This window comes from Frankliniella occidentalis, unplaced genomic scaffold, assembly GCF_000697945.3.
Source record: "Frankliniella occidentalis isolate FOCC.00 unplaced genomic scaffold, Focc_3.1 Scaffold72, whole genome shotgun sequence".
NCBI classification, from domain to species: domain Eukaryota; kingdom Metazoa; phylum Arthropoda; class Insecta; order Thysanoptera; family Thripidae; genus Frankliniella; species Frankliniella occidentalis.
In genome coordinates this window covers 893,504-907,054 of record NW_026267202.1, presented here as the reverse complement: position 1 = coordinate 907,054, position 13,551 = coordinate 893,504, and the positions used below count along the sequence as shown (strand labels likewise).

Genomic DNA, 13,551 nt, shown 5'->3' with positions numbered 1-13,551 from the left:
ATTATTGAAACAACTTGTCCTCTTTTCAAAAACATCAAATTCTACTGACTTACTTGTTTTTGTTACAAATTTCAGATACATAACGATGATGGGGTCTGGCTTCGCCTAAATGTGGAGACTGTCCGGAAGTATTGTGGAAGTGGCTCAGGAGGAAGTTGGGGTGGAGGTGTGCAGCCTCTGGACCTTTCAAATGACACCCCTCCGCACCGCATCACCATCCAAGAGGCTTGGTGCCTGCAATATAACCAGCACCTTGGAAAAACACTCCTACTACCTGTTGAGGAGCCTAAGGCTGTCACGGAACAAGTGCAGAGAGATGCTATAATTAGAAGATTGCCTGATTTGAATTCCAAGGATGGGTACGTAAAATTAAGGATTGATATTTATTAGTAATTTATAAGAAAAAAGGTTGTGATTTATTTCTTTTTCCTGAATTTTGTAGGCGCGCTAAAACTATCTGTGTTGGATATCCTGCAACATATCATGTTGTGAAGTGTGGAGCTTCTGGGCATAACATAAGAAGTCGACCAAACTTGAAAGCTCCTCCTGTTGGAATGCTAGTTCTTGGGAACACCATTGATATCATTGATCATGTAAGTTTTAGACTTAGGTAGAATAATTCATCATGTATAAAATATATTCATTGGAAAAATACAATTTTGTTTGGCAGGTGGTTACTCTAGAAGGAACATGGGTACAACTGGACAAGAGTGCCATGACTAAATACTGCTTTAACTCAGATGGAGAAGCGTGGTCACTATCTAGTGGAAGAAATGGCGCTGTTTATCTTCAAGCTGAGGATGAACTTTTTAAAGGTACAAATTTTGAAGAATCACATTATAGGATATCTTTTATCATCATATTTTCACTTTTAATCTTTTTTTAAAGAAGGAAAAAACTTAATTTTAAAACTCCGTTTATTTTCCCTTCTAGAAATGTGCACTGACTCTGGAAATCCAGAAAATGCCTTTGGTGCCTCCCCCAAGAAAGGTTTTGACTTTATCAATACTTCTCCACACCAACTTATGGCTTTTGGACTGTCAGAGGCAGAGCCCACGCCTGCTGCACCATTCAAATTTCAGCCTCATAATTCCCCTGGCCAAAGTCCAGAGAAAACTTCAGAGCCCAAAGGGTTTTGGGATGAACCTGCTCCTTCTACACCACCAAAAACCTTCTTTTTTGGACCCCAGACTCAAACTAATGTACCCCCACCGCCGAAAGGTAAATTTTTGGTCTGAGGGCAATTGACTATCATGAGAGAGATGAATTAGAGAATCACCATGTTGTGTGTTTCCAGTTGTTCCCAGGACTACATCTGATGGAGAAAGACGTCATTCAACTTGTAAACCACCGCCTGATGCTGAGAGGGAGAAAGACGGACAAAAGGAGAGGCGCCAGAGCAGTGATGGAGGAAAATTCGCATCCCTACAAAGATGGTTGAAAGGAGATGATGGAAAGAAACCACCAGAGCGCCCTTCTGCCCCACCAAGGTATGCTTATGAATGATGCTGTTACAAACAAGAAGTGAGAATAGGTGATTTTCCAACATTATTTCACTCACTTTCTTGCAGAGGTGATATGCCCCCAGAGCTTGTAGGTGTCTCTGTTAGGGATTTGGTAAAAGCAATTGGTGAAAGTTCTTCCAATGGAAATACAGCAACACCACCAAGCACCCCAAAAAGAATGTCACGCAGCTCTAGTCCAAAGGCACCTCTTCTTTCCTCATCTCAGATTTCAGAATCATCATCTTCAAGCCCTGTCCCAATACCAGGTAGGAACATTTCTGATATTTGTTTCAAACAAATATTTAAAATTTATATAAATATATAATTACATAAAATTACATCTCTTTGCTTTCAAAAAATCAAATAGGTCGTGCCTTGTCTGGCATGGTTTTAGAGAGTCCAAGCCCAAGTTCAAGTCCACAAGCTGCAGGTTCTATGGGAATATCTCCACTAGGTATTATTTTTAAAAAAGGATTTTAAGAAAAATATTTAATTTTAAGTATGTCATGTTTATGTTTTCTAATGAGTTCAATATTTGCCAATCAGTGTCGAGTGGTATGGCAGATTTTTCATCACAGAGAAGGAGCTCCACCCAAAGTGACACGAGTGCATTTGCGAGTAGTCTAACAAGAGACCAATCTTCTGCGAGTCCTGGAAACACCAGAGATCTATCTCCTGGTTCTAGCTGCAGCATACAGTCTGAGGGTTCTACCAAAGAGGACACTATTGCTAAACAAGCTGAACAGGCAAGAGTCTTTTATAAAATTTTACTTTCTGACATAAATCATTAAAAATATAATTTTGTACCTTTCTCAGCAGGAGTCAGACAGTAGCAGCAAATCAGTCAGTCAAGCCTACACACAGACTAGTCCAGAGGGAACAACTGTTGTTAAGGGCCGATTCAGTATGGGTACTGCTCACAGTGCTAAAGATGAAACACGTTTATCTCCTAAACTTTCTCGAAAGGCTGACAGAAGTTTGAAAGCTCGAGGTGGAAAGCGGGCTGTATCCCCTTCCCCTGCGCCTTTACCCACCGCTAGAGTCATACCACGTAAGTTCATTAAGATATTTGTGCTGAATTTCATGTTTTAAAACAAATGCATATTCATTTCTTTTAATTTTGTACGGAATTTTATAGAACCTGTGAAGGAGGCTGTCAGTCCCTCTGTGGCAGAAAGTTTAAGAGCAGTATTTGCAGCCTTTTTATGGCATGAAGGAATAGTGCATGATGCAATGGCCTGTGCCTCCTTCCTGAAATTTCACCCAAATCTTCCTAAACAAGGAGCTGTGGTTGTTACAAGACCTCAACCAATAACTAGCAAACAGGGTGATAAAGTCAGACAACGCCATTCAGTAGAGGTAAAAAAATCATAGAAGAAAGTAGAACCAGATTTTTTGGGGGCGACTATTAATAAAATAAAATAATATGAATAAAAATTTACAGGTCACAAATGCTGGAAGCTATTTGCATATACAACCAGCCACTCTTGAATCCCTCACCCGTTCCGCTGCCAATGCTAATGCGAACCGCAGTCGCACTAAAAAGCCACAGACTCAAGCAGAAGCAATCATTCGAGAAGAAAGTGGAATTCCTGGAGCTATTGATGGTGTACCACTACAACGGTCAGGAGCTTCAAGCTCTGGAGAACCCCTGCGAAGTGGGATACCGCTACCAACTCAAACTGTAGCAATCTTACCTCCAGCACTCAAAGCTCTTGTCCTACTCTGGGAGCAATTGAGCACCAGCTGTCTCCAGGCAATCAATAACCAGGCAGCGTTGCTTAGCCCCAACCCGAGCACCTCCTCTCAAGCTCGATCCCTGCATCGCCTGAAACAAAAGGAGAAAGCTGTGTCATTCAAGGATCAAGATGCCAACAAGGTAAGAACTACTCGAGCACTAGCGAATAAAAAGAAGTACGGTGACATGATTACTTTAAAATATGCATTTTCCTCCTTAAAAAGGAAAACAAGGACACGAAAAAGTCGGGTCGCAAGAAGAAAGAATGGCGTTTTGTCAGTGGCACGAACGCTGGCATTTCAGCCAACGGCGCCGCCGCACCGGCCCTGGAGAACGAGACCGTCTGCGAGCTCTGCGGCAACTGCTACCCGCACCCGGTGACGTACCACATGCGCGTGGCGCACCCGGGCTGCGGCGCTCACGCGGGAGGCAAGGGCTACAACAGCGGGGGCAACTTCTGCGTCGGCTGGGCCGGGAACTGTGGCGACGGAGGCATCGGCGGGAGCTCTTGGTACCTCGTGTGTGATGCCTGCAGGTAGGCACATTTTAAAATTTCCCTGCCATAAAGTATGTCGCTTTTTATGCAAACACAATTATTATTATTATTTTTATTATTTAATTAAACCCAGGGATCGGTATCTGAGGACCAAGAAGTCATCGGCCGGGCAGGGGCAGCCGGGCACGCCCAAGAAGTCGGGCATTCCCTTGCGCAAGAGGAGCGTGTACTCGGGGCCAGGCACCCCCATCAAGATGCTCTCTCCCGGGGGCGCGGTCCCGCCTCAAGACGTGCACATCATCATGAGGAACAATGCCATGTTCCTCCTGGAGCTTGCCAGCGCCGCCGGCTCGGGACTTCATCTTGAGGTGCGTACCCGTTTTATTTTATTTTTCGGGGGAGGAGGGGGTTGGGCGGTGACTGGTAGACAACGTACCGCCTGGTAGGTAGGCAACGTCACGCCTGCAGTGCACGCGTGTACTGCGGGCTGGCCTACCGTGAGATTCGCAGGCGCCGAGCTCCCGCAATTTGCCTAAGATGAATCGGAGAAAAATGAAAACGAGCGTACTTTCTGGTCGATCCTTACTCAACAAACATTTTCCCATCGCAGAGGAGGCCGTCCCCCAACATGCCGACGGTGGCGGAGAACTACAGCCCGCAGGAGGCGTCGGGGCCCTTCACGCCCGTGGGGCCGTTCCAGTGCCTGGCGGCGCTCGGCGCCAACCCGTCGCAGCTGCGCGAGGACGCGGCGCACTCGCACGCCGCCGCCTTCCCCGGGTACCCGGGCTACGCCGGCCGGGCCGCCGCCGAGGAGAGCAACGGCAACGGCCACGGCCACGGCGGCCACCGCGGCGGCGGCGGCGCCAGGCCCGTGTCCGAGTTCTACTCGGACATGGAGGCGGACGGCGCCCGCGGCCGCGGCCTGGGCCTCGGCTTCCACCGCTCCGTGTCCATGGGCACCAACGGCGCGTCCTGGAGCAGACGCGAGGGCGACGGCAGGGTGGTCATGATGCGGCGCAGGAACAACAGCGGCGGCGAGCAGGTGTCCGGAGGTGAGCACGTTCGCGTCGACGTCGGCGACGGAGTCTCTCTACCCTTCCAGTTGGTCCCCGGTCTCCTACACGTCGTTGCTTGCAGATGGGGGGTCGTACTTGCTGTGCTACCCGTCGGCCGCCCTGCAGAAGCTGGTGCCCAACATGGACCGCTCGGCGATCGTGGCGAGCAGCTCGGCGTCCCCCGGCACGGTGCCCGGCACCAATGCAGACATCCTGAGCCGGCCCGTGATGACCTTCCTCTTCCAGCACCACAACCTGGAGAGCCTCCAGTTCGCCATGAAGCAGGCGCTGCGCAAGGCGTCGTGCCGGGTCTACGCTATGCAGGTGAGAACATTTAGTCCGTCTGCCTCTGCCTGCAACTGAGGACACCTCGTGCACCTCCCCTTCAAAACTTCTGATATTTATTTATTTTTTCCCCTTTTCAAATGCAGGCATTAAATTGGCTTCTGCACAATGTCTCGCAACCCTGTAGTCTCCATGACCTACTGTGGTGGCTGGTAGCAGCTTTGACATCATCCAGTCAAGAATCAGAACAAGAAATAGAGGCTAGCCGTGGAGACGCTCATCGCAAAGATGATTTGGTATGAATAGTAAAGTTAAACACCCAGTATTTCTAGCATGACTATTAGTTTTGTTTAACATTTAACATTTTTGCTGACCAGGATATGCGTTCCATTTGTGAACATCCTTTGAGTGACATCAGCATTGCTGGAGAGGCAGTCCATCCATTGCCATCCACATTCCATGGCCTACTACAAAGTGTGGCTGATCTTATGCTGTTGCTGCCACCTGGATCTGCATTGCAACAAATGGCGGTGCAATGCTGGGGTCTACGTTTTACTCCTCAAGATCATGTCTTCCTTCATAGGTGAGCAAAAGTGCCCTGAGCTGTGCTCATTGTTGCCACTAAATATTGGTGTCAAATTATTGATCATAATTTAATTTCCCCAGGTCTCAAGTATTTAGCAACATAAGTAAAATATTATCTCATACCGAGGAGGAACAGGAAGATTTGACTATGAGCATGAATGAAAGCCACCAATCCAGCTTTTCACAGGTCTACTTCAACAATGTGGAAATTCTCAAAGATCTCACCCCAGATGTTGACATCAAGGCATCTAGCCGTCAAGCTATGGTGATGAGTTTGACTGATAACTCAACTGAGACATTTTGGGAATCGGGTGATGAAGACAGGTATATATAATGTCTAACTTTTTGGGAAAGTAAACATTCCCTGACTTGGTTCATAAATTTAAGGTCTCATAACTATACTTTAACTTTCTAGAAATAAGACCAAGATAATAACAATTACATGTGACCCACGTGCCAATCCCAGAATGATATATATTCATGTGGATAACTGCAGAGACCTTGCAGTAAGTATTTCGAAATATATCTGCCCATCTAAAACTATGTTTCATTATAAAATTCTTAAAATTCCTTTTTATTTTTCAGAATAAAGTTTCAAGTGTTATTCTTTTGACTGGCCAAGCTGTAGATGAGTTGTACTTCATACAGCAAACAGATGTTGAAAATCGATCAACGGGCTGGATATGTTGTCCCATTCTAGGTAAGAAAATGTTGTTGTTTTTTTTTCATTTTTGTGATGCTTCTTTTTTTTTTCAAAGAGAAGTAACTGCTAAAGTTTTCTTACTTTTTGTTTTTTATTTTTAGAAGCCAACCATTCTGTCATAAGACTGGAGCTGAAGGGGCCAGATAATTCTCTAAGATTACGTCAAGTTAGAATTTTGGGTGATATGCAAGGTGAAAGTACAAAAGTACGCCAGCGCAGTGCCCTGACTATTCAGCAACGTAACTGTGAAGCAGAAACACTCAGAGTTTTCCGCCTAATTACAAGCCAAGTTTTTGGTAAATTGCTGCAACAGCAGCAAATTTCTGACACTGACTCCCAGCAACCCTCAGGCCCTGAGCAGAGCGATTCTGCTCAAAGAGAAGCTGAAGAGAACAATGATTTGAAAGAACACATGGTTGGAATACTTTTCAGTAGGAGCAAACTAACGCACCTGCAGAAGCAAGTTGTTATTCATATCGTGCAGGCCATTCGTAAAGAGGCACTCCATGTTAGGGAGGAGTGGGAAATACTCCTCTGCTCACCACCCAGCGCCTCAAGTGCTGGTCTTAATGTTAGTTTTGGCAATGGAGACATGATGAAGCAAGCCGATGCATACTGCTTTGAAATGCTCTCCATGGTACTTGCATTGTCTGGATCAAGTGTTGGCAAGGCTTACTTATCTCAGCAGCATGGCTTGATCAGAGATGTGCTCAGTCTCTTGCATACAGGGTCAGCCAGAGTTCAGAGACAAGTAAGTAAACACAACAAATTTTGAATTAAAATTAGTTTTACCTTAGAAAAAATAAAACTTAATTACTTCTTTCCTTGTATTTTTAATTTATAGGTGACATCACTACTACGCAGAATGCTTCCGGAGGTAGCACCTCAGTCTTTAGGCAGCATCATGAATATTGGCCAGCTCCCTCCTGCTGACTTTAGTATTGTAACTGTTGTCAGTAAAACTTTGTCCCAAACAGATTCGTCATTTGATATCCACAAGTAATTAATATACAATTAATAAATCAAGTTTTTCAACTTTCAAAATTCAATTCTTAACTATGATTTGTTTCAATGTTTGCTCCTCAGGGTCAGTATTTTGGACGTATTTTTGAGCTGCATAGCCAAGGCCCTCACTGTTCAGGTGAAAGTCAAAGGGAAAGAAGCTGGGACAACAGGAGCTGGTAGTGGCAAAGGTCTGACCACTGTTACTTTGGCAACATCCATCCACCCTCGTGATTTTGTTGGGGCTCGTTGGTGGCTGCGTGGGTGTATAACACGCAAGCTTGCTGAAGTGATAATCCAGCTCCTCAAAGATATGGCTGCAGTACGTGTCTCAAAATTAACAATTTTAAAAATTACATCCTGAACCTGTATTAACCATTAATTAATTTACTTCTCTTTTCGGAACAGGGTAAAATTTCTGATTCCTGGGCTGAGGTTACCAAAGGAGCAATTGCGGAAAGTATACTAAATTTGACTCGCCTCGGAGAAACTGAAAGAGCTCCCACTGAATGCCTTCGAACTCCTACCTTGTGGCTTGCCCTTGCTGCATTATGTGTGCTAGACAGTGATCATGTTGAGAGACTTTCATCTGGAGAGTGGCGTGGTGCTGATGGACAGCCTCCACCCCCAAGGGTAAGACATAAACCATTATTATTTTTAATTTCATAAATTTTTTATCTTGTTCATCAGAGTAGTGAAAAACAATCTGCAAATTTACAGCCATTATGTAGCAACCATGATGATGGTGAGACCGGAGCCATTATTCAGTGCAGTGTCTGTGGTAATTTGTGTGCTGAATGTGATCGTTTCCTGCATCTTCACCGACGTACCCGCATGCACCAGAGACAGGTAAGATGTTAAATTTAATTAAAGACTTGTATGTAGGAGCCCGAATATTTTCAGAATACTTAATTTGAGTTTTCTCATACAAGGTGTGCAAAGAAGAGGAGGAAGCCATTAAAGTCGATCTCCATGAGGGATGCGGTCGTACAAAATTATTTTGGGTAATGGCCTTGGCTGACAGTAGTACTTTGAAAGCAATGGTTGAGTTCAGAGAACGGAGATCAGGGAAATCAGCCAACTTTAGTTCTGGAACATGCCGATTTTGTGGAGCAACTGGCAATACAGGATTACTTGCCATCAGCAATGTATGCGCTGACCAAGAATGCCAGGTATGAGATATGAGATCATAGTATAACTCGTGCTGTATATTCTCCCTATTTTTTATTTCCTAGTTTATCAACTAAAAATATTAATTTCAGGAACATGCTAAAAATGCATGCACCAAACATAATCCCTGTGGTCATGTATGTGGAGGTATTGTAGGTGAAACAGCATGTCTACCTTGTCTCCATGGTTGCTCAGGAAATCCAAGTTTGAAGCAAGATGCAGATGACATGTGCATGATTTGCTTCACTGAAGCTCTCTCTTGTGCTCCAGCAGTGCAGGTATTTAGAATCCATGATCTTAGAATACACCTTCAGTTTTGGTGACTAACATTTGAATTGGTGATTAATATCTGACTTAAAAATACTTCACAGTTGTCTTGTGGCCATGTATTTCATTTGCACTGCTGCCAAAATGTGCTCAGCAAACGCTGGCCAGGCCCAAGAATTACATTTGGATTTTCTCAGTGTCCTATATGCAAGGTGAGAATAAATAAAAATATTGAACTTACTTAAATATCATTTTTGCATCTCTGTACACCTTAAAATTACATTTTTAAAATTTTACAGGCTGCAATTGAACATGAAGTTCTAAATGAATTGTTAGGGCCAATTAAGGAATTATTGGAAGACGTTCGTAGGAAGGCATTAATGAGACTTGAATATGAGGGTCTCCACCAGACAGAAGCTATCACTACACCTGGAGCTCGATTTTACAATGATCCAGCAGCTTATGCAATGGATCGGTATGCCTATTATGTGTGCTTCAAGTGTAATAAGGTGAGCTTAAAATTCCTATTATTAAAACATCTCCCCACCAAAGGTTATATTTTCAAGCAATTTTTTTCTTTTAAATGTCTTTTCAGGCTTATTATGGTGGTGAAGCTCGCTGTGATGCTGAAATGGGAGAGCAGTATGATCCTACTGAACTAGTGTGCGGAGGATGCAGTGATGTAGCTAGTGCACAAATGTGCCCTAAACATGGCACAGACTTCCTTGAATACAAATGTCGATATTGTTGCTCTGTTGCTGTTTTCTTCTGCTTTGGTTCAACTCATTTCTGCAATCCATGCCATGATGACTTTCAGCGAGTCACAAACATCCCTAAAAATGAGTTGCCAAGTTGTCCTGCAGGTAAGTGTAGAAATTTATTCAACCATAAATTCCTACTAACCATAATTTTGTTTTTAAACCACTAAACCCTCTTTAACCAACTAATCCATCCCTTCAGGTCCTAAAGCAAAGCAGCTGGAAGGTGATGAATGCCCGTTGCATGTAAAACACCCACCAACTGGTGAAGAATTTGCTCTTGGATGTGGTGTTTGTCGCAATGCACACACTTTTTAACCACCATTACTATTATCATCTAACAAACCCAATCCATACTTATACTAGTGGTACTACACTGTAACACGTCTGTATAATTAACCACCAATAATGTACTATTCATTTATCTGCTCTTCAATATCATCAACCATTTTCTGCTTAGAAGCTAGAACTTAATAGACTGATGGCTTTAAGAAAAAATTAGCCATGATGACATTTTGTAACTAATACTGCCCAATTATTGCCAAAGCATACCTGAATGTTCAACTGGAGTTGTGTATGTTGTGTATGTATTGGATTGACTTTCTATTGTATAACTCATTCATTGTATTCTCATATCATGAACATGTCTTTTTCCTATCTCAGTTTTTTTGAGTGTAGAAGAATATGATCTAGTTTGTCAATTGTGTTATATTATTTATGGTCTGATATTTGTTTTGTGATTTTAGTGTGAGTGTGATATGCAGACTTTTTACAATATTTGTTTGTGTGCGTCGGAATCATACTTATCTTGTTATACTGAGTTATTTGCATTAATTAATCTGTTCTGTGGTTTTATATTTATTTATTTCCAATGTGTTCATTATCTAGTTAATTATTAGGTGTACTTGGTATTAGACATTTAATTTTACTAGTCTCATTATTTATTTAACTTTTAAGTTCCAACCACAGTGCTTGGGGTTGGACCGTAACCTAACTATAGAAAGTTCACCAAAGTGTCCCTTCTACATTCCATGTTTCTATGTGATATTATTTCTGGTCATCAATAAGTCAACTGTAAGGCAGATCTACTGATGAACCTCTAGAAACTCTAGTCATTTTCTTTTTTTGATCCTCTATGATCTCTTTACTTAAAAATCTATGTACTTATCTCTCAATTAATTCCTAGAATCATGAAGTATATGAGTTTTGTCTAATTTATAATCACATGCTGTTTAAGTGATTGCCCTCAGTATTAGCCATTTCTCCGGTATATTTTTACCTCTACTCACGATTATATTATTTCAAGGGTGTTATGAAATACAATCTTATTCATATCTCTAACATTTGGTTTGCAATTCCTTCCCCCCTTACCTCAGTAAGCACTGCAAGAATCCACGTAAGACCGGTACGGCTCGTCCAGCGCCCCGCTGCAGCCGAACGCGCCAAGTCGATGGATCCTGGCGTAGTCCCCGCAGTCAACCGATCCATCCCCATTGCAGTCCTGCAACAAAAGAGACCACAGTCGCAGGGAGTGAGCAGCGTAAAAATAGTTGTCTTGTCAACTGCGCATCTAATCAAGGCCTCCCATCCCCACCCCCTAAACAAATGCAAAAAAAAAAGTAAAAGTTCTTACCTGAGCATACTTAGTGAGATACGTTCGGGCACAAGAGCTGGAACAGGCGAAGTCACGGGTGCAGTATTCGTAAGCTGTAAAATGATGGATAAATATGACAATAGTTTTAAAGAAGATTTTCTCAGGGAATTGGTTTTGGGTAGGGTTAGGGTGATGGTGGGGATGGGGGTGGGGATGAGGATGGGGGTGAGCAAGGGGGTGGGGATGGGGGTCGGGGGTCAACTACTCACTCTGTCCCGGCGAGCCGCAGTCCCTCCAGTAGGCCGGGGACAGCTTGAAGGCGCCGCAGCCGCCGCCGCTGCAGCCGGCCAGGGGGTCGCAGCCGGTGAGGGCGTTGCAGATGCAGGACAGGCAGGACGATGACACGGGGGCGGAGCGGGTGCCCGTGCGCGCCGACACCACGACGGGCAGGCGGCCGCCGTAGCCAGAGGAGCCGCCCCCGGAGTAGCGCCTGCCGCCCGAGAAGCCCCCGCTCTCTCCGGCGCCCCAGAGGTAGCCCTCGCGGTAGTCGTTCGGCCGGCCAAAGGCCCCCACCCGGCCCCCAACCCCCGCCGTCCTGTAGCCGCTCTCCTCGTAGCCGCTGTAGCCGCCGTAGCCTCCGCCCTGCTGGTAGCCAGAGCCCGTCAAGTAGCCGGAGGCACCCCCCTGGTACCGGCCGTTTTGGTAGCCGGTGGAACCCCCCTGGTACCGGCCGTTTTGGTAGCCGGAGGAACCCCCCTGGTACTGGCCGTTTTGGTAGCCGGTGGAACCGGTGGCCAGCGAGTAGCCGCCGCCACCAACACCACCACCACCACTCTGGTAGGTCGGGTTGACCGTCACGGACCGGCTGTAGCTCACGCTGGGGTTGAAGCTGTAGCTGGGGCTCCCTCCCGAGGACCCCGATGAGCGCTGCGGAAAGGAGTTGGAACCGCCGCCGTTCTGCCAGGACGTCTAGTGGACGCCGGCGAAGAGAGGATTAACACAACAAAACGACAGAGTCCCTTTGGCCCACCTTTCGGCCCGCCTCGCTCCCAGCCTGCTTACCCCTTGCCTGGGCGCCCTCAGCGCCGCCCGCGCGTAGAAGTCCCCCAGCGGCACAGAGGCGTTGCAGGAGGCGAGGCGCGATGCGAAGCCGCCGCCTAGGGCCGCGCCGCAGCCCTCGCGGCCCAGGTGGTGCAGGCGGCAGTAGTCGCTGCAGCCCACCTCGCCGTCTCCGTCGCAGTCCTGGAAATTTTCACCGACGTCACACAACTGATGTCGTTTTTATACACATTTCGTCGGAATGTGACGGCCTTGCGGACGAAATGTGACGTCACCGTGACTGTTTCCGATTTTACGTGACGGGCACGGCACACTCACCCGCGCGAATTTTTGCATGTACGACTGGACGCACTGCGTCGCACATGCGGGGTCCAGGGCACACGTTTCAAAATCTACAGAAGGAAAGAAAATAAATGAAAATACAATAAACTTCCCGCTAATGCCCGCACTCATCCCCCAATCGCTCCCAACCTCACAAAAAAAATAAATGAAAATATGATCAAAAAATAAAATATGAATAGTTAACTTTTTTAACCGAAAATTCGCATGAAGCTAATTTCCGGCATTCCTCACTTACCTCCCCCCGGCGCGCCGGCGTCCTTCCAGTACTGCCGCGAGATGGCGAACATGCCGCACGTGTCCGCCTCGCAGTCGCGGTTGGCGTCGCAGCCCGTGGCGGCCTGGCACAGGCACGACAGGCAGCCCTGGTCCGGGTCGGCGCCGGCGCCCGCCCGGAGGCCGCGAGCCTGCAGCAGGAGGGCCAGGGCCGCGAAGGCGAGGGCGGCGCCGGCGGCGAAGTGGTGGCGGTGGTGCTCCCGACACATCGCGGACTCGACTGGAGTGATCGGCCGCGCGGACCGCGGAGCCGCCGCCGCCCGCAGCAGGCGTCACCCGTTCTGCTGGAAATCACCGACGAAGCGGACGCCCGGCATTTTCCACCGCGTCGGTCGGTCGGCAGAGCAGCAGCACTTCTACGGACCGCGACCCTCCCCGCCGATCCCTTTTCTTTCATTCTATATCGCCATTGAATAGAAGCACGAAGGACGAGCTGCGGAGGTATACACAAGTGCGTGGGGCTTCCCCCCGTGCCGCCGCCTTGGAAAAGTACACTTTACTGATGCGCACCGTCTGCACGGCACCGCCGTGACTCGGCTCATTCTGCTGCACGAGAGCGAGCGAGAGAAAGAGAGCAGGAGGGCTGCGCGGGGCGAGAGACGAGACGCGAGTGCGACGAGGATAGACAGAGGCGGGCGAGGCGAGCGCCGTTGGGGTAGGCAAGCCCGGCGCGCGCGCGCGCTCAACAGGTCTGCCTACCCCACCCCTGCTGTCCGCCC

At 46.8% G+C, this 13,551-nt stretch overlaps 2 protein-coding genes across 2 annotated transcripts; one reads left to right on the top strand and one right to left on the bottom strand.

Moving 5' to 3' along the window:
- Positions 1-11: 11 nt before the first annotated feature.
- Positions 12-10,864, top strand: LOC113212940 (E3 ubiquitin-protein ligase MYCBP2-like). Its single transcript, XM_052268587.1, has 31 exons — positions 12-359; positions 443-593; positions 671-815; positions 934-1,221; positions 1,298-1,490; positions 1,572-1,771; positions 1,873-1,959; positions 2,052-2,251; positions 2,325-2,556; positions 2,644-2,864; positions 2,950-3,384; positions 3,468-3,778; positions 3,873-4,107; positions 4,350-4,791; positions 4,877-5,118; positions 5,226-5,375; positions 5,457-5,662; positions 5,746-5,988; positions 6,080-6,170; positions 6,250-6,364; positions 6,469-7,118; positions 7,212-7,366; positions 7,454-7,691; positions 7,778-8,002; positions 8,090-8,218; positions 8,302-8,541; positions 8,632-8,817; positions 8,911-9,018; positions 9,106-9,315; positions 9,402-9,669; positions 9,767-10,864. The coding sequence occupies exons 2-31, from the start codon at positions 555-557 to the stop codon at positions 9,880-9,882; spliced, it is 6,600 nt and encodes a 2,199-aa protein (XP_052124547.1). The 5' UTR covers positions 12-359; positions 443-554; the 3' UTR covers positions 9,883-10,864.
- Positions 3,193-13,431, bottom strand: LOC113212941 (loricrin-like). The gene is made up of 7 exons (XM_026431818.2): positions 12,795-13,431; positions 12,536-12,609; positions 12,221-12,400; positions 11,428-12,127; positions 11,198-11,271; positions 10,936-11,065; positions 3,193-3,333 (listed from the first exon to the last, which is right to left on the bottom strand). The coding sequence occupies exons 1-6, from the start codon at positions 13,039-13,041 to the stop codon at positions 10,937-10,939; spliced, it is 1,404 nt and encodes a 467-aa protein (XP_026287603.2). The 5' UTR covers positions 13,042-13,431; the 3' UTR covers positions 3,193-3,333; position 10,936.
- Positions 13,432-13,551: the final 120 nt, after the last annotated feature.

Excerpts from the sequence above, each read along its gene's own strand:
- LOC113212940 (XM_052268587.1), top strand. The coding sequence starts at position 555 with ATGCTAGTTCTTGGGAACACCATTGATATCATTGATCAT. Across the intron at positions 4,792-4,876 it reads CGGCGAGCAGGTGTCCGGAG|ATGGGGGGTCGTACTTGCTG; the intron begins GTGAGCACGTTC and ends CGTTGCTTGCAG. Across the intron at positions 8,003-8,089 it reads GACAGCCTCCACCCCCAAGG|CCATTATGTAGCAACCATGA; the intron begins GTAAGACATAAA and ends GCAAATTTACAG.
- LOC113212941 (XM_026431818.2), bottom strand. The coding sequence starts at position 13,041 with ATGTGTCGGGAGCACCACCGCCACCACTTCGCCGCCGGCGCCGCCCTC. Across the intron at positions 12,610-12,794 it reads CGCCGGCGCGCCGGGGGGAG|ATTTTGAAACGTGTGCCCTG; the intron begins GTAAGTGAGGAA and ends TTCCTTCTGTAG. Across the intron at positions 12,401-12,535 it reads ACATGCAAAAATTCGCGCGG|GACTGCGACGGAGACGGCGA; the intron begins GTGAGTGTGCCG and ends GAAAATTTCCAG.